Source organism: Polyodon spathula, chromosome 1, assembly GCF_017654505.1.
Source record: "Polyodon spathula isolate WHYD16114869_AA chromosome 1, ASM1765450v1, whole genome shotgun sequence".
Lineage (NCBI taxonomy): Eukaryota > Metazoa > Chordata > Actinopteri > Acipenseriformes > Polyodontidae > Polyodon > Polyodon spathula.
The window spans coordinates 56,038,486-56,058,440 of NC_054534.1; the positions used below are offsets into that span (position 1 = coordinate 56,038,486).

Sequence of the window (19,955 nt, forward strand, 5' to 3'; positions counted from 1 at the left end):
TTTATTTATTGCAACAACAAATACTGGCCAGAACTATTGTCTGGTGGTATTGTTGAGGTGGTATGAATTTTAAGAGCTTTACAATAAAAATATAAATTATGTGGTTATGGATAGTGAAAAAAAAAAAAAATACTGGATTACTATGGTTTACAACCCAGTCATAACCTTTGCATTGGTACTTACACTAACACCCTCAAAGTTATGGTTTAAATTTTGTATTTGTTATGTTTCCAACTTGATCTCGTTACTTTTTAAGCAGTCAGCTGTATGAGATTGGGGGCGGTACGGAATGTTTCCATATTGACATAGTCAAGTGTACATAAAATAAATGTAGGGAAAAAAAAACAGTTTGTGCGTGTTACGAAGGGCTTGTTAACAAAATGCTGAAACAGTTGGGTACTGTAGATAAGTGTTACATCCATTATAGATGGGGAGAAGTATGTACTTTTATAAATACAGTACTTTGTTAATATATAAAAATACATATTTTAAAGAAACAACCATTGCAATTTATATTAAAATACATCCTTAGACCATATAATTCTCTTCTTCTGTTTCAAAATGTATTATAAATCAAATGTAAACAAAATGGCATCACACTTTCATTACAATTTTATTAGCATGCCAGTGCATTTTAATTTCTGTAATCACATTATTAATATGCTTCAAAATATATTATAAATAGAATATTAATACAGTAGGAACAGAATGACGTCTCATACAGTGCCTGTAGAAACTCTACACCCCCTTTCGAAATGTTCAGCTTTTGTTGCCTTATAGCCTAGAATTAAAATGCATTAAAAAATGTTTTATTTTTTCATTTATCTACACATCCTACCCCACAATGTCCAAGTGAAAAAAATATTCTAGAAAAAAATTTGTAGAAAATTAATTAAAAATAAAAACTGAAATAGCTTGGTTGGATAAGTGTCCACCCCCCTTGTAATAGCAATCCTAAATTAGCTCAGTGTAACCAATCGCCTTAAAAATCACACACCAAGTTAAGTGGCCTCCACCTGTGTTAAATTGTAGAGATTCACATGATTTCAGGATAAATTCAGCAGTTCCTGTAGGTTCCCTCTGCTGGGTAGTGCATTTCAAAGCAAAGACACAACCATGAGTACCAAGGCACTTTCAAAAGAACTCCGGGACAAACTTGTTGAAAGACACAGATCAGGGGATGGGTATAAAAAAATATCACAGGCCTTGAATATCCCTTGGAGCATGCACCACCAAGACCCACCTAGATCAGGTCATCCCGCCAAACTGGATGACTGAGCAAGAAAGAGACTAATCAGAGAGGCTACCAAGAGGCCAATGACAACTTTTCAAAAGCTACAGGCTTTTATGGCCAAGATTGGCCAAAGTGTGCATGTGACAACAATATCCCAAGCACTCTACAAATCTGGCCTGTATGGTAGGGTGGCAAGACGGAAGCCATTACTCAAGAAAGCACAGCTTGAATGCCATTTGACGAAACTAATATGGAACTTTTTGGCTTAAATGCAAAGTGTTGTGTTTGACGCAAACCCAACACAGAGCATCACCCAAAGAACACCATCCCTACTGTGAAGCATGGTGGTGGCAGCGTCATGTATGGGGATGTTTCTCATCGGCAGGGACTGGGGCACTTGTCAGGATAGAAGGGAAAATGAATGGAGCAAAGTACAGAGAAGTCCTTGAGGAAAACCTGCTGCCCTCAGTAAGAAAGATGAAACTGGGATGGAAATTCACCTTTCAGCATGACACTGACCCAAAGCACACAGCCAAAGCTACACAGGAGTGGCTAAGGAACAAAAAGGTAAATGTCCTTGAGTGGCCCAGTCAGAGCCCCAACCTAAATCCAATCAAAAATTTGAAGATTGCTGTCCAAGGAACTTGACAGAGCTTGAACAGTTTTGTAAAGAAGAATGGTCAAATATTGTCAAATCTAGGTGTGCAAAGTTGGTAGAGACCTATCCCAGCAGACTCACAGCTGTAATTGCTGCCAAAAGTGCTTCCACCAAGTATTAACTCAGGAGGGTGGAGACTTATCCAATTATGATCTTTCAGTTTTGTATATATATATATATATATATATATATATATATATATTTTTTTTTTTTTTTTCTCAATAAAAAACTTTTTTCCCCATAGCAGTGTGGCATATGGTGTGTAGATATGCGGAGGGAAAAAAAAACCATCATTTAAATGCATGAAACTCTGAGGCACTGACCCAACAAAATGTGAAAAAAGTTCAAGGGGGTGTAGACTTTCCATAGGCACAGTATATATTCCACTTATTAACCCAAAATATATTTAAAGTGCATTAGAGGTTTTTGAAAGTTGATTTTGTGTGCTTGAAAGCGTAGAGCTCCTCGGGAGTTATATTTCCCAATTGTTAATTCTCTCCCCAACCCAACCCACACACACACACACACACACACACACACACACACACAGTGCAGTTATGGAATGGAAAACAGCTACTGGTATGGGGAATTTATATTCAATATATAGCAATATTCCACATTCAAAAACACATTCATAAAGCTTTAAATGTTAAAGTTAATTAAATAAAAAGATTATAGAAAAGCTTGTGCTTGTCAAAGCTTATTGAAGTGTGCTTTGAAATGTAGGAGGAGTTTGCCAATTGTTGGGTCATCCTGTATCACCTGCGGATGAAAGTGGAATAGATTGGTTTATTTTTCTAAAGTTATATAGTGTGTCTCCATATAGTATTACTTTAGTATTCAATGTAATCTGTGTTGACTGTTAGATGGATGTAAAAGGGCATAGCAGGACTAGAAGGATGTTTTCACTGAATTCATTGATTTGTAGAAAAATTGAGTACTCTATTTACTCTCTTTACTCATTTGCACCATTTTGTGAAAAGAAAATATAAAATAATGTTAACAGGCGTTCAGAAACCTTAAATGAAGCTTGTGGTTTATTTCTCAGTGGGTTAGTAACATTGCTAGTTGTATTATCCTTTGGTCAGTTGTACACAGTAAGAGGGTAAAAAGGGTAAACAGGAGCCTGGGAAATGGTGTTGGTCACGTGGTATACCACAAGGAAGGTAGTCATGGAGATATCTCTTTTGTCGTACATAGGCCATTATTGACAGCAACAAGCTAGAATAAACAAGGCAACTTATTTTTCTCTCTATCATAGCACCCCATTATCAGCAGGGGGGTTGTGAACAGCCGGTCCTGCCACAAGGCCGTAGTCTCTTCCAATTCTACTAACCATAGTATGTTGAGGAATGTACATCTTGCTGACATTCACAAAACATTTTACATAGAATAAAAATGTAATACAAAGGAAAATGAGTATGTAATCCTTGAAGGATGCATTTATAATCTTACACTTTCCCTTTTTGTCAAGGAATGTATTAATGATTCGGAGGATGCACCTTTGAAGTTCACCTCTCAGAAGGACTCCGTGTTTCTGAATGCTTTGTCTAACACAGACGTAATTGTATCAGATTTGGACACAAACATTGACCTTAGTGGTACAAGGGATTTGTATAATTCTACCCTTTCAAGTGATTATAATTCTGCCCAAGGTCCAGATATTGTTGAAAATCACACATCAGATTCTTACATACACAATGGTGATGGAGGATTTGATGTCCCAGATGGAGATGTTCCACTTTTCCAAGGCACTGCTGTTACAAAGGCTCACTCATATTGCAAGATGGCTTAACTAAGGAGGCTACAGCCGACCTTTTAAAATGAATTGAGCTCATATTCCCTGGTGTATTTCCACCTTGTGTTTTCCAATTATCTAAGCATTTTACAAATTATAAAAACATTTGCTAAGTTATCTTTATTGCAAAGAATCTCCTCATACTGATGCAGTACTGATGTTTACAGTGGATTGATTATGTTTTGAAAATCTGGTGCAAAACATGTAATTTGACTTCTCACCGACTCACTTTTATTCTGTTTGGCCAATTAATTTTTTTTACAAATGAAATTAACAGATTTGCGTAGGAAACGCACCTTTTTAGCATCTTTGTGATTTGGCAGTTCTAAACCACTCAGATACAAGACCATTTGTTAATGAAACTAAAATTAGGCAATGAAGAGTTTTTGTGAAAAAACTCTCTCTCTCAGAATAATCTGGTGAGCAGATTGTTTCCAGTGATCTGAACATGTGACTGTTGCACTGCTTGTCTTGCAGAGTGCTGTTCAGTTGAATGGTGAATATGGATGTAGCTGGTGTGAGCAAACTGGTTAAATGATTTCCAAGGGGCGCTGTTTTTGTCGTGTCTGTCCTGCTGAATTTCCTAATGTACTCCAAACTCATTACTGGCATTTTACAAGTCCACTATTTAGCAGTAGCTGCCCTCCTGCTTTCATTACTGGCATTTTACAAGTCCACTTTCTAGATAGAACAGGTGTTGTTTTTGTTGTCCTAAAGCTTTTACAGGTTGTAAAGAAATTTACTCAAAGGTGGCAAAATGATTCCAGAAAATCTCCATTCTTATGTAAACTGGAAGATACTGACGAGGAGATTTGCAGTTACACCTTTTGGATTTAGGTAAATGATGAGTGAAACTATTTGTCCAATGCCAAATTCTTTAGAGAGTGACTGCGCCTTTTTTTGTGATCAGCTTCACCCTGTGCCACATATAAGCATACAGGTTATGTGAACGAAAATTTGAACTTCACAATATAGCCAACTAGTGTCACTTAAAATACACTACTCACCTTTTGATAAGGGTCGAACCTTTTGGTCACATTAAAAACATTACTGGTTCATTAAATCCCTGTCTGTGACTGATATTGACAGCCAGTTATTCGTTTCACCTGTCAGCAAACAATGCACATGTTTTGTTAAACTCTGTGTGTGAGCTTGGGGAATAAATGGCATGACTCTGCATTTTCAATTTTGAAAGCAGATTGGTGTACCCACAAAATGTGGTTAAGTGTAATGGCTCAGACAAATTAGACATTGGTTAGGTAATGAGGACAACATGGACAGGGGTAACTTCATGCTGCCCAATTATTGAATGTGTCCCAAAGTGGGAGCTTCTGTATGTGGAGTCTATACCAAACTAGCAGCACTGCTAGGAGGCAGCATGGTGTTGGGTGCAGAAGAGTCACAACTCCTTGGGAAGATCACTGTATTCAAATTGAATCATGTTGGTGACCTTTCATGAAAGCTTGAGAAATGACCTTTAAAATGTAACAGGGGTTATAATTTCTACACAGACAGTTTGTAGACTGGCTAGTATGAGGTCCAGAAGTGCCTTAATCCATTTACCTCTGACACTGACAAATCCAGGAACGTTAGAGATGGGCTAGGGGTCACATCAGGTGGAACATCAATGATTGGACGCCACTCCTGTCACTGATGATTCCACATTCTGTCGTGATTATATTGACAGACATCGTGGTGAAGGTTTCTTGCCGGATCATGTTACAGAACACAGTAGAAAATGAATAGGCTCTGTCATGGCTTGAAAAGGAAGCAATTGAGAGGATAAATTGGCCAGTGAGATGTTGTGATCTGAACCCTATTGAGCATGCTTTGGACATGCTAAAGAGGACGATAGCAGCCCACTGCAACCAAGCATTCTGCAGGAGCTGCAGGATGCCTTTAACCAGGAATGGGCCCAGCTCCAACAACAATGTGTACAGTATCTGATTAGTGGGATTTGCAGGCGTTGTTAAAGTGGCATATTGTCTTGTGGCAGACATACAGGATGGTGATGTGCTCTGTGCTCACAAACACAGGCAGTGGCTCTTTATTAACTTCATTTTTATTATGCATCATTTTTTTCAGGTTAAACTGTATATTAACACACTTAGCCATTCAATAAATGTCACAGTATGAATTCCTTGTTGTTGAAAATCCTTATCCCTAGCAAAAGTTCAGTAGTATATAATATTTTTTATGCCGACTTAACTGGTTTACACAACGTAAGTTACCAGCCTTCAACAATAACCCTATCTGGGTCTAAAACTGTTCCCCTCTGTGTGCCTCAAACACTGTTTACGTTTAAGACGTGACGTGTTGTTGGGCCTTTATTATTTTGTATTGTACTGTTTAACCTTATTTACTGATACAGTTCTGTACTTGTAGATCATTGAACTTGCCCCAGTGGGTGCAGTAAAATGGGACATGCTTCATGGGATGTCAATATTAAAAATGTATTTACTCCTCCCCCCTGTGAAATAACACTATTTAAGAAATAATGTGGGCAGGGGATCTTCATGCAAAAAAACTGCAGATTTGTTACTTTGAACAAAATAGAACATTTGAATTAAATAAATCAAATGTTTTTCTATAAAGGTTGGACTTTACTGTGGTAATACTCTAGTCGACAAATATCGAAGTCTTTGTCAGTGTCTTTCTTGTTACAACCAGTAAAGAGATTGATAAAGCCTACTATATATGAAATATTTGTCTGCTTGAATTTTTTTTCTTGCATTTGTGCTTTTAATTTACTACTTTAAAGTTATGGATAAACATTTTATATTAAAGGTCCCAGTTTAGCAGAGTTCACTCTGTTCATGTGCCAGTGTTGCGTCATGTTCTAATGCTCGCTGACGTCTGGGTGAATGTTAAAGTATGTTATTCACAAAGCAGTATTTAAAACGTCTCAAGTATAAGTGCACAAGTACCAGACTGTTTCACATAATTCTACACTTTCATTTGTATATTGGCCTTTTAAAGAAAGCACATGGTTTTATATTCAGCTAGTATTACATTACAATTCCACTACCTGCAGTTGTAAACGATGTGCTCTATTTTATGACGTAGGTACATATGGTCTCATTTAAGTTGTTTAATTAAGAGCATTATTGCAATACAAGCTACTGATAGTTTATTTTGATGTGAAAGTACCACACAACCTGCTTTCAGTGTTGTGTATCTTTAGAATTCCAAACATGTCTAAAAATATAGTTGGGTTGTTTCTTGCTAACTTTGTTACATTAACAGTTTTTTTTTCCTTGAGAAAACACAATGGTTCCCACTTTGCAAAATCTGTAAAAAGTAAATCTGGGCCAAGATGCAGTTATGATTATTATCAAAATAGTTTATTACATTAAGGACAACACAGTTTGTGTTATAAACTCACCCATTGTGGTAATTAGATTTTTTGCATTTATTTTGTATGTGTTGTAGACTGAGGAAACTTTTAATTTCATACTGGAGCAATTTAGTTATCAAAATATCCCATAAGCTAGGTCTGCACAATACCAAGGAAATGTAAGCTTGCACTACTCTGTCCTAATGAGCGAACAAATAAACATTTTCACCTGGTTGAGTAAGACAGGATAACAAGGAGTTTTAGGTGAAACTACTGGGGCTATTTTAATCCAATCTAGGAGGCAAAGTTTCCTCTGGAGTGCAATTTTATACGCCAGGAAAAGTCTTGATGTAAGGAACGGAGTGGATTTCAAAACACATATACTGTGTTTCAACATTATATATCCTGAAAACATTTTTCACATGTTTAAATGCATTTCAAATGCCTTTCTCATGTGAGGTTGTGGCATTGCTTAACGGTTATGTGTTTTTATCACATTTTTAAGTGTGCATGGTAAAGAAAAACACATTAAAACTCATTCAATCATATAACAATAGCATTTATTGGATTTAAATTGCAATTAAAACATGCACATTTCCAGTAGGGCAGATAATACTAAATAGCAGGAATTCAGCAGTTATTATACTGCTGGTATACTGAGGTTATAGAATCAACTTGAGGAATGTATTGTGTCTCAGATATGGGTTGCTGTCCCTGCTTGCTTTGGGACCATTGTAAGGTCCATTGTTAATATTCTGTTAAGTCGACCTTTCTCATGGACATCTGTGGCTCCCTGGCTCGAAAGCGATATTAGCAGTAGTTTAATCAGCAGTGCAGAGTTATTAGTATTGCTTTATTACTCACTAGACAGTGCACATCAGTGGCGACCGGTACTGTATGAGACCAGTACTAAAAGTTGAAACACTCGAGTATAACAATCCACTCAATTGTGGATCTGGATTTCTTCTCTTCTGCTCTAATATTGTGTCAGTCAAGTTTGAAAAAGATCTGATTTGTGGTGACTATCTTTTTAAAATTTTTGCTTTATTACTACATAACTTTTTAAAATTTTTTACTGTATGTCTTTATTTTAAACAGTGATTTAAAACTGAATGAAACCACTTAAGAAAATGAAACTGGGATCATGATTACTCGACTGCTTGGATGAGTAAAGGCTCGCACCACCTGCATATACAAGCAGTTTGATCTCGACCATGGATACTTTTTTTTTTTCCCTTTTTTAATTTTTTTTTTTTATTGAAATCATCATTGTGATTAGTTTTCGCAGTGGTAATTGTTACTCAGTCATGTGCTGCAGTCACTTCATGAGAACTCTGTGAACCAAATTTCACATTTTCATCAGCTTTCCTATTAATATTCAATTCAACAAAACCTACTGTATAGGAAGTAGATATGGTACAAATCAGGTTCGTCATGCACAAAAAACTCTTTACAACTTGCAGTCTATATACCAAGGGGAATTTCTTGATGGTGCGACTTTTTATCTGGCAATATGACAAGTTATCATTCTGTGCAGTACAGAGTAATTCCCTAATCTTTAACATCAAGCTGTTGGCTGTTGGTACAGTAGCTCATGTGTTGTATTTACAGTATTGTTGTGGTGGATGTGGTGTGTGGTTGTGATTACAGGTTTACAAGGTGTTTGACAGCTCTCCAATAACTTCCCTTTAAAAAACCATGCCTGCAAGAAGAGTCAGGAAGGTGGTTAGGCAATACTGTACAATATATTTTGTGCCTCTTGATTTTTAGCTTCCAACACCTTTTTGATTTAGTTGTTATGGTAACTTTGAGTGCTACAGTACAGCTACCAAGTGGATTTCAAACAAATACAACATATATTTGATGTTAGTTATTACTGTTGCTACAGCAGATGTTATTTATTTGCAACATGACTTGTGTAAACTTAATAATGTGTCTATTTTATAGAACATGTGAAGACCCATGTCCCTTGAATGATGGGGGCTTCTATTGTACAGTTGTCTCAATGTACTGTATATAACTCACTGAATACTACAATTTATATAAACTGCATTTGGCAAATCTCTTTGGCATACCAGTTTTCAAAACTAATCATACCGCTTTATAAAATTATTGACATTTTTTTTGAAAATAGTAATAAAAACCGAACCTGCAAATTGACATTAAAACCCTGCTGACCTTCATCGTACTACCTGCAACATAAAACTTTATATGTACGATTTGAGTTAAGGTCAGTATTGGCTGGTTCCCGTTCTCGGTGTACAGCTAAACACTAGAGTCCTCGGCGAGTGCGCAGTTATCAGCCACAAAACTGCTTTGTTTTTCATTATCAACATAGAATTATGTGTACAGTCCAGCTCCCCTCCCCCAGTCTCACACTTTTTGTTTCTAAAAAGTTGGCAAGTACAGTGTGTCAGTTATGTTGAAATAATATAAACATATGAAAATTGGAAGATGGTTGATCGTTTTTGGCCGCATGTATTGTTTTTGTCAGATCCACAAAATAAATGCAGCCGCAATCTTCTATTGGCCCAGGTTATTAGTTACTGTATACTGTAGGTGTCACATATCTGTCAACATCTATGGCATTTCCTTGTTTTTGTATCGCAAATTACCCATAATTTTTATCTGTACAGATGTACGGATGCTCTTAAATTATGCATATCTGACCTTTTTTTCCCATTTTTTTTTTTTCACCGTAGGCCATTTTTTTTTATTTGGTTGCTCTGATCTGTTGTACTGCACTATAATATGATGTAGTAACTGTAAAGCTCACTATTTTTCTAATAAATATCTCATTTACAGTATCATGACACCAATTAAGATTGTAAGTGAAAATAAAATCTAATATCTCAAATACTAAAGTAAAACACTGCAATGTATTTTTTTATTGCGCATTTACAATCATTTGCAGCAGGGTTTAAGGGTTTACTCCATTAATAATTTTATGATCCTTAACTTTCATAGAATTGTATTGGAGTTTCTTTAAGAAATCCATTAAAACCTTTAACCAGCTCTTAAGGGTCATTCTACATCAAATGAACCAATCTCACCTTCTCAGATTTTTTTCACACTGCCAATGGAAGTACCTTGATTTTTCGGAAGAATCACAAAATGTTAGCTTTCTACCTGCGACAGTTGAAAAACGATCACTGAAAAGGGACTGTGTTTGAGAGGTCATATCTTTCAAAGTAGTCGAAATACTCACTGCACACATACAACAGTCTTTCTAGTTCAGTATCGACAGGCTATGTATTGGTAACAATAGATGTTACTGAGTGAGGGTGAAATGTAGACTGCAGTAAGTGCCATATTGTACTTACGAGAACCCCTGAACCACTGTAGTTTCTCCAGGTTATCTAAAAACAACAAAGACAACATTTGTAATGTTATTGTCACAGGATAATTGGTTACTGAGTTATAGTATGAACCCCCAAAATGGACATCATGTTAGAAATGGTATCCCTTCAGCACCTCCAAACTTAAAAGGGATACAGAAACAGTCAGCACTATGTTATCCGTTACCCAGATACTCGCCAGTCGTGTTATACCGCCCCTTTATTAAGATTAAAATCAATCCCCATTTTATATATATAAAATGTGTATGTATGTAACAAATTAATGTACTTACCCGTCACACGCGATATCCGACTTCTGCAACAGTTTTCTGATACAAAACCCATCTCTTCAGTGTTACAATTTATCTGAATATCCGTCAGAGGCCGTGTTTTAAAAAAAAAAAATCTGTAATGCTAAACCAGTCTGTCTTACATTGTGCAGTTACACCGCATTTCCTCCAGTTTAACTGGATGAAAATGCAGACAAAACAAAGCTCGTAGTTTTTGTGCATCTTCATGTGCAAGTGAACTGTGACATTAGGGACTTATCGAGCACTATATTCTACAATCTTTAAGACTGACTTTGGATACTGTTTTAATTCTTGAAACTGTGTGGTTTTTTTTAATAAAAAATATAACGTTTAGATTTAATTTTGCTGTTAGATCATTTAATAGGAAATTTTACATACTACTACAATACGTACCAGATTTAAAAGTATGTACTGTATTACAGGTAATGTGTCATCTCTTTTAGTTTTGGCAAGGGATATTTTCAGAATCCTATCGTTTTGAATTAAAATACTTATTCTGTTGAAAATATAGTACTGTATCAACAAAACCAATACAGTACATCTAAATGGAAGTCTACTTATTTTAAAACTCACTCCTTTCAGCTATGAATTTTTTGATATTGTAAGGGTTGGCCCTGCCAAAATGAAATAATCAGGTATCCATCACACACGTTTAACCATAGCTGAAGTCAAAATTTTATAGGGTCGGATATGTGAGTGCTGACTGTACACACTTGTGTTTTTGATGTGTCATAGTTAAATCTAAAAAATAAGAGAAATGTGTCCATCTACTTTAATATGACACACTGCAGCCTTAAAAATAGCATTCTTTCAGCACACTCGCTAATGGCATTTTATAGGCATGCATTTAGACAAATAATTGATTGAACAGATAGCAAAACGGGTTTCTATGTAAATTATTAGCTAGACTGTACAGTATCTACAGTATAGTATATGGTTTTGCAAACTTGTACTTGTATCTGTATGCAATATCAAAAAAATCTGAGACACTGGGGAAGATCTAAAAATGTAGTCTATTTGGTGTGGAATGACCCTCAACAAATTTCTGCATAGATTATACATACAGTAACTGTAAAATACTGAATGGCAGTATATTGTATGAACTATTACTACTATAAACTTGACATTTGAAATTAGAAATCTTGTAATTAGAAATCCTTCTCAGTGTCTTCTGTGCCTTTTATTATCTGCCATTCTTACACCTTTCAGTAGAATTTGTTTTTAAATAAATCAGTCCTGAACAATGTCTTGCAGTCCAACGTTTAACTGGTTTATGTCTTCTTCTCTTTTCCTCTCCAGCCCAGTGTTCTTATAGTGAGTTACAAAGAGTCGGCAAAGGCGGCCTCCCAGTTTGGGACCTACCAGCAGGCAGAATGGAGGCCAGACAGTACCATGATAGCTGTGGCAGTGAGTATTTTATGTTGCTTTGCACTTTAACAGAATGCAGTATTAGTGTCCACCCCTGCTATAGAGTTGCAGATAATACTGTTGTACAAACTGTTGTTGACTCCTCTTATCTTCCATTCTGATTTTTTGATTCAAGGTTGTTTTCAATAATGGTGGCTCTCTTTAGTCACTACACTGACTATCTGGACAAATCTTCTTAGCAGTGTAAGGGATTCTGTGCTGTTGGTGTAAATAAGTCTCAGTCACCTCTATTGTTGAAAATGAAAAAACAAACAGCTTTGATACTTTTCCAAGAAGTGCAAAGATCTTTTTGGCAGGTCATCTATACCCAGCATTGGAAAAAAGTGCCTCCTATGAAAATTGTCACACGCAAAGGGCGTCCCTATAAAAGTCAGTAGCTTTTTGAGCTACAGTACTATATGAATTACCCGGTATCCCTAGAAACATCCCTATTTATACAATTTGGAATTTGATGTACAGTGCCTATAGAAAGTCTACACCTCCTTGAACTTTTTTCGCATTTTGTTGTGTCAGTACCTCAGAGTTTCATGCATTTAAATTATGATTTTTTTTCCACTTATCTACACACCATACTCCACAATGTTAAGGGGAAAAAAGTTTTTATTGAGAAAAAAAATTATATATTAAAAATACAAAACTGAAAGATCACAATTGGATACGTCTCCACCCCCCGGAGGTAATACTTGGTGGAAGCACCTTTGGCAGAAATTACAGCTTTGAGTCTGTTGGGATAGGTCTCTACCAACTTTGCACACCTAGATTTGGCAGTATTTGACCATTCTTCTTTACAAAACTGTTCAAGCTCTGTCAAGCTCCTTGGGGAGTGTTGGTGGACAGCAATCTTCAAGTCATGCCACAAATTTTTGATTGAATTTAGGTCGGAGCTCTGACTGGGCCACTCAAGGACATTTACCTTTTTATTCCTTAGCCACTCCTGTGTAGCTTTGGCTGTGTGCTTTGGGTCATTGTCATGCTGAAAGGTGAACTTCCGTCCCAGTTTCAGCTTTCTTGCAGAGGGCAGCAGGTTTTCCTCAAGGACTTCTCTGTACTTTGCTCCATTCATTTTCCCTTCTATCCTGACAAGTGCCCCAGTCCCTGCCGATGAGAAACATCCCCATAACATGATGCTGCCACCATGCTTCACAGTAGGGATGGTGTTCTTTGGGTGATGCACTGTGTTGGGTTTGCGCCAAACATAACGCTTTGCATTTAGGCCAAAAAGTTCCATTTTAGTTTCGTCAGACCACAAAACTTTTTGCCACATGGCTACAGAATCTCCTGAGTGTTTTTTTGCATACTTCAAACAGGATTCAAGGTGGGCTTTCTTGAGTAATGGCTTCCTTCTTGTCACCCTACCTTACAGGCCAGATTTGTGGAGTGCTTGGGATATTGTTGTCACATGCACACTTTGACTAGTCTTGGCCATAAAAGCCTGTAGCTCTTGCAAAGTTGCCATTGGCCTCTTGGTAGCCTCTCTGATCAGTCTCCTTGCTCGGTCATCCAGTTTGGAGGGATGGCCTGATCTAGGCAGGGTCTTGGTGGTGCCATACACCTTCCACTTCTTAATAATCGTCTTGACCGTGCTCCAAGGGATATTCAAGGCCTTTAATATTTTTCTTATACCCATCCCCTGATCTGTGCCTTTCAACAACTTTGTCCCGGAGTTCTTTTGAAAAGCGCCTTGGTGCTCTTGGTTGTGTCTTTGCTTTGAAATGCACTACCCAGCAGAGGGAACCTACAGGAACTGCTGAATTTATCCTGCAATCATGTGAATCTCTACAATTTAACACAGGTGGCGGTCACTTAACTTGGTGTGTGATTTTGAAGGCGATTGGTTACACCTGAGGTAATTTAGGATAGCTATTACAAGGGGGGGTGGACACTTATCCAACCAAGCTATTTCAGTTTATATTTTTGATCAATTTTTAGAATATTTTAATACATTTTAATTCCAGGCTATAAGGCAACAAAAAGTGAACATTTTGAAAGGGGGTGTAGACTTTCTATAGGCACTGAATAGTGGTCTGACTAGGAAGTCCATCCGTTTTTTTGTGAACACTGTCATGAGAATGCCTAGGTCTTCCCTCCCACTATAGTGTGATGGAAAGTGATCTTATCAAAGATCGTAAGCATTAAGCTTTGCTACATCTTATTATCCTGTGCCCTTTCTGTGCATCAGCTACTTCAGTTATACAAATTCAAGGGGCACTGCTTTTTCTAACTGGCTTCACCGCAGTTGTGTAAACGGCAGAGATCAGGAAATCACAAAGCCTGTTGCTTTCTCAACATTTCAGAGAATCAAAAAAGGAGCACAAAGAATGTTAGCTATTTAAACCATTCATATGAAGTTCTTAATTCCCTTTTGGACCAAACAAAATATGACAAAAGCAGGCATGCCTTCCCCTTTAGCCAAATAAACTTAATTTCTTCTCACAACTGTTTAGATTCTTCATGCAGAAGGCATTCTAAACCAGATGGTGGGAACTGGAGCCCAGAGAATACCTCTGAGAGTTGAATTGTGTGGTGTCTTTTATATGATTTTGTTTTGGCCTCATATTGTAGACTCGCATCTCTCGGTCAGCATGTGTTGAAAACAGAAGGCAAATGTGTCCATTACCAATAGTGTAGCTAGTCTAGCCATTTGACATGCTTCCTGAAATGCTTTAATGTTATTCCCAATGCTGCAGAGGCAGGAGTCTGATTCACAAATTATATATATATATATAGGTAGGTAGGTATTCATGTAACATTTTACTTGGTTGAAAACTATTTCCTTGCCTTTTATTGGCATTAGAAGAATTATCACTGGACCCCTATTTTGTGTGTTGAAGATACTTTGGTTTTATGCTATGTCTTTATTACTGTAGATACATGTATCTAACTTGTATAAACCATATGACATACTTTTGAGGTAGTGTCCTTTTTTGATACACAGTTGTATTCTGTGACTTTCTTTGTTAGTTTCATACCAGGTGTCCAGTAACCATTTCACTGTCACATTTTTTAAACCTCTGGCCATATCAATGATACAGATCAATTTTGACCTAGTGAGAGAGAAAGCCTGACAGTTCCCTGCCAAGTAAGGTCATTTCAAGCAAGTGATCAGCCTCTGTGTTTCAACCATCTTTTCAAAGACTTTTACAAGATAAAACAGTCCCCAAGAAAATATAAAATGGTTCTGCTTTCTGGTGTTCTGGCCTCCATGGAGAACAGTAGGGAATCGGGAAACAAGCTGTTTAAATTGGACAGCCCATTGTCCCACTGTCAAACATAGTGTTCAAACAGTAAATAAGAACCATGTAACCATGGGTTTAAGTATGCCATAGGGACCCTTCCAAAGGAGAATGATTTCTTTATTTTCTTACTGTAAAGTTCCTACGAAAAGCCTTTTCAGTACTGCTTTGAGTGAAATTGAGAAATTCACAGATATTCAATGTTGTATTACCAGTTTATATCAAACAAAAAATAAGCAACTTAATACAGATTCAGTGAGATATTTTTATTGCAGTGAGTCAATGAAAGATCGTAACACCTTAAATGTCAATCTAATGCTGGATGTACAGACAAGTTTTTCTCTCTAATCACAACGTTACTGTGTACATGTATGTACAGTAGACTTGTTAGTATCAAGCCACCACATCTCTCAGTGAGTTTTGTCCTTTACCAAATATGAACTCATAATTACAAAAAATGTCCCTGTTCCCCAGCTCTAAAATCCAGAAACACGGGTGGCCTGGACTAGAACTTCAAAACAAAATGCCCTTTTATTGCAAGTCAAAACTCAAGGCACTGGAAGACATCAGAAGCCTATGAATGGCTTTGACATAGAAAATGTACTGTGAAGAGGAGCTCTGGATAGCACTGTGGATCTGTAATTGAAGACTAGCTGTTTGTTTTGATGCTTGAATGGGTAAAGACTATCCACAGTTGGTGGCCATGACCCAGTTCAGAGTTTAAGTCTGCTTCTTAATCCTGCTGTTTTATAGTAAGGTCAGCAGTATAAATGAAATGGGACTTACTGTACCATGCAGAGCAGGCCAGGGTGGCAAATGCTATGGAGTCTCTGTTGCATCAATTAATATCTGCAGTGAAGCAGACCTGGGTCAATTACAATTGTAATTATGTAATTTGTAATTAATTGCAGTTAGTGTCATTTTAATTGTAGTTGAACCTTGACACACCTGCATAATTGTATTTGTAATTGCAATTGAAATTACCATACAATTGATCAATTATTCAGTTATACACCTTTCTAACCTTAATCATTCAGTTCCATGGTGTGTTCTACATTGAGCAAACTTTTATTTCAACCACTTTTAGTGGCCCGATTTGTTTGAAAAAAGTATGTTTCTGTATATGTACCTTGATTACTACTTAGTAGAATAAACAGAATAAACGTGTTAATGTGTGGAGCTATTTGTGTTACTTTTTAGTGAAATTGCAGTTATAGCATTGTAATTGTCATTTCAGCAAAGAATTATGCTATAATTGTAATTTTAATTATAATTGGCCCCAGGTCTGCATTGAATTCCATCATCTAATGTTACTCAATGCTATTATCATAGAAACTTATTGTGCCTGATCGTGCTGGGGATAAGAGACAGTTGCACTGTGCCTCAGGCCTGTCCTGGTGAGGCTACACTCTTCAGAGGGGAACAGTACTGAAAATTTAAATATAGTACGAGTGACTAATAGTTTTCAATTTGATATAAAATACAAAAGGGTGGGGTTCTAACTGAATAACATTACAATAAAGAAAAACTCTACTTGCCAAGTCACACAGTAATGATTAGTAGGTCAACCTATTTCTATGTCTAATATTTCTTAAGGAAATGTTGTTTTGATGAATAGAAACTCTGTATGCATCCTCTCTGGACCAGACGAGGTCAGTGCTGAAAACATAAGTTGTAATGATCTATAAAACCATTTTAATGTCAGGGACCCAATATGAAACATAAAAAAATGGTTTGGAACGGTCCCGACTGTGTTAAATTGCATTGCAGGAAAAAAATGTTTTTCTGTAATGCTACAGCCTGTTTGTTAGTACTTTCATATCCATCTATGTGTATCATCTCAAAGGTTAACCAGATTTCAATAGAACACCTGCGTCATTGAAAACTAATAGTTTGGATGCGAGAGCCAGTGACCCGTAGTGACTGAGAGGTCTGCCAGCTAAGCCAGGGGATCTCCTGGTGCCTGTGTTTGTGGTGGAGTCAGAGCATATCGTACATTCTGCTCATTAGTTACCAGATCATTCCACTCCCGCATTGATAATTTTAATGACTTTACTCCATGCCTGTATTTTCATGTTAAATACTACCATGGTAAAACTCCTAGGTGGATCACACCTCAGAATAGTGTCTTGTGATGATAGAGTTTGTGCTGGATCAATATTTAGCTGTTTGATATATCAACAGTAATATTTCTTCATGATTTATGATACACCCTATGTCCAGTCTGCTGCTGGGCATGCAGGCGCCTTAGATTTAGATCAGGGCTTCTCAAACGGTCCTGGGGACCCCCTGTGGCTGCTGGTTTTCATTCCAGCCGAGCACTCAGTTACTTAACTAAACCATTAATTGAACTCCTAATTTGCTTAATAGACCGTTTTACTTGTTTTCAGCTCTTAAACATTTGCATATTTCAAGTTAGCTATAACATTTAATAAGTAACTTGAACTGCAACTGTTTAAGAGCTGAAAACAAGTACAAATGTCTAATTAAGCAAATTATTAGTTCAATTAAGGGTATAGTTAAGTAATTGAGAGCTTGGTTGGAATGAAAACCAGCAGCCACAGGGGGTCCCCAGGACAGAGTTTGAGAACCCCTGATTTAGATGAATTTCAATGAAAGTTCATTTGGTTGTGGTTTGTCATTCTTACTTCACTTTAGTATCTCACAGAAGTGTTTCTAACTGTCTGTAAATTATATAAGTTAACTATATGGAAGGAATTTGAAAATGTGCTTTACCCAAGTTTAACAATGAAATCAAGCTGGTTTCTGCTTAGTCCTCAGTGGAGACAGTTCAACTGGGACACATTTAATCACAAATCTAGGCCAATTAGAGACCTGCATTGTAAAAGCATGGTCATTGAGATGCATCAGCGGTTTAATGAGTACATAAAATTGATAAAGTACATAAAGAACACAAATAATAGTTAGGCAAGCAAGGAGTTTGAAACGAGGAAGCATCTGCAGTAAATCTAAAGGAAAGAAACTGTTGTACAATCTCAAGTGAAATCTATGTATTTTGAAGAAATGTTCTGTCAGCTAAAATTTGAAGAGCATTAGGCAAACAGTTTTATGTTACCAGTTAATCCAAAATGTATAAAGTCTTAATGTTATGGTACACATCCTTTTTTTTTTTTTTTTTTTTTTTTTTTTTTTATTAAAGTTTTTTTTACAATTTTTTAACAGTAACAATAATAAACACACACTAGAGCTACAAAATGAACATATTTTTTTTCTGTCTAAAAGAACAAAGAACATAATGGCATAGCAATAGAATCCACAAAAGTAACATTCCATAAAGATCAAAGGACAACCAACCATTCTACTCAACCGGGCATTCCTCACTGCGCTCAATATTAAGGAGCCCAAATGCTCCAGCACCTATCAGGTTTTCAAATTCATAAATCATAATTCATTGTTTTGTCTCGCTTAAAGGACTGCCTGTATTTTTCTATGGAGCTACCCGAACTAATTTGCATTTTCAGTATTGCAAATTGTGCGTGCTCTGCTCTCTGTGCCAGAACACTAAACTCTAGGAAAGTGGGGAGTGAAGTCCTGCTTTTGTTACATGTCTTAAAACTGCATGAGCAGCATAATGAATAGCAAACTTAACAAGTGGGGGCTCATTTTTTAAACATATTTAATACGATCTGCTGGTAGTAGGGAGATTTAAACAACCACATTTATTTATTTTTCTCTGTATATCTAGTTACGGTAATTTGGGGGAAAAAAAACTATTGGTACCAATCATTAGAACTACCATTAATTCTGCCAAGAATTAACAAGCAACCAGTAGACCCTTAAACTTAGTAGTGTTGTAACTACAGACAAACCGTGCGTGTCTTACAACAGGACATAGGTACTGCGTCCCCTTGCATGGAGTATTTTGATGAACATAAGAGGTGAGGGAAACTAATAAAGGATTGTATACTTTTCAGTTACCAAGATAAAGTTACCATTATTGCAAATTCAGTGGTTAAGATGTAGAATTTACCAAAACATAACAGTAGTATTATTAGATCCTCATCTCTGGTTATCACGGACAAATACTGTATGTCAGTTTTGCTTGAAGGAAATTCTCAATAGAAGAAGCAGAGGGAGTGAATTACCCTTGCGTGCTTCACTATTTTGGAACATCCAGAGGGAAGAATGCTCTTCCTTTTGATCCACAGGTACCACTTCCTGCAGCTCCTGATTTTTCTTGGAGAACACCCATTGAAGTACTGACCCAGCCTTGCTTAAGTACTGAGAGCTAGTGAGGCACTATATCTGGATGATGTTTTAAGGGATTGTGGAATGTTGCAGCTACCATAGTAACAGAGGTCACCCACAGGAAATGGCATTTATAGAGCTCTTATACTGTACACTGAGGGAAGAGAAACAGAGCATGCACTGTACAACAGGAATTCACATATGGGTTTCTAGTTGAGATGATACTGGGAGAGGATTACTGTAGGTATGAAGTGTACTCATGTTTAAATGAGTTAGTAGTTTACTAGATACCTGTTACTTCATTGTGCTTCTTGGTACTTTTGTTCAACCCAAATATTTTGCTCAACAGCTGAGTTTTCATCGCTTTAATGGTTCGGGATGAGGAGGAAATAAAGTGAACAGCAAGTTT

General features: G+C 36.8%; 1 protein-coding gene across 1 annotated transcript in view; it reads left to right on the plus strand.

Annotated features, from left to right (window-relative positions):
• LOC121319801 (guanine nucleotide exchange factor subunit RIC1-like) overlaps positions 1-19,955 on the plus strand; it is a 117,056-nt gene that overhangs the window by 25,878 nt on the left and 71,223 nt on the right. Inside the window, exon 2 of the mRNA XM_041257639.1 lies at positions 11,976-12,083. Within this exon, the coding sequence (XP_041113573.1) occupies positions 11,976-12,083 (108 nt within the window). The remainder of the gene's footprint in view (positions 1-11,975; positions 12,084-19,955) is intronic.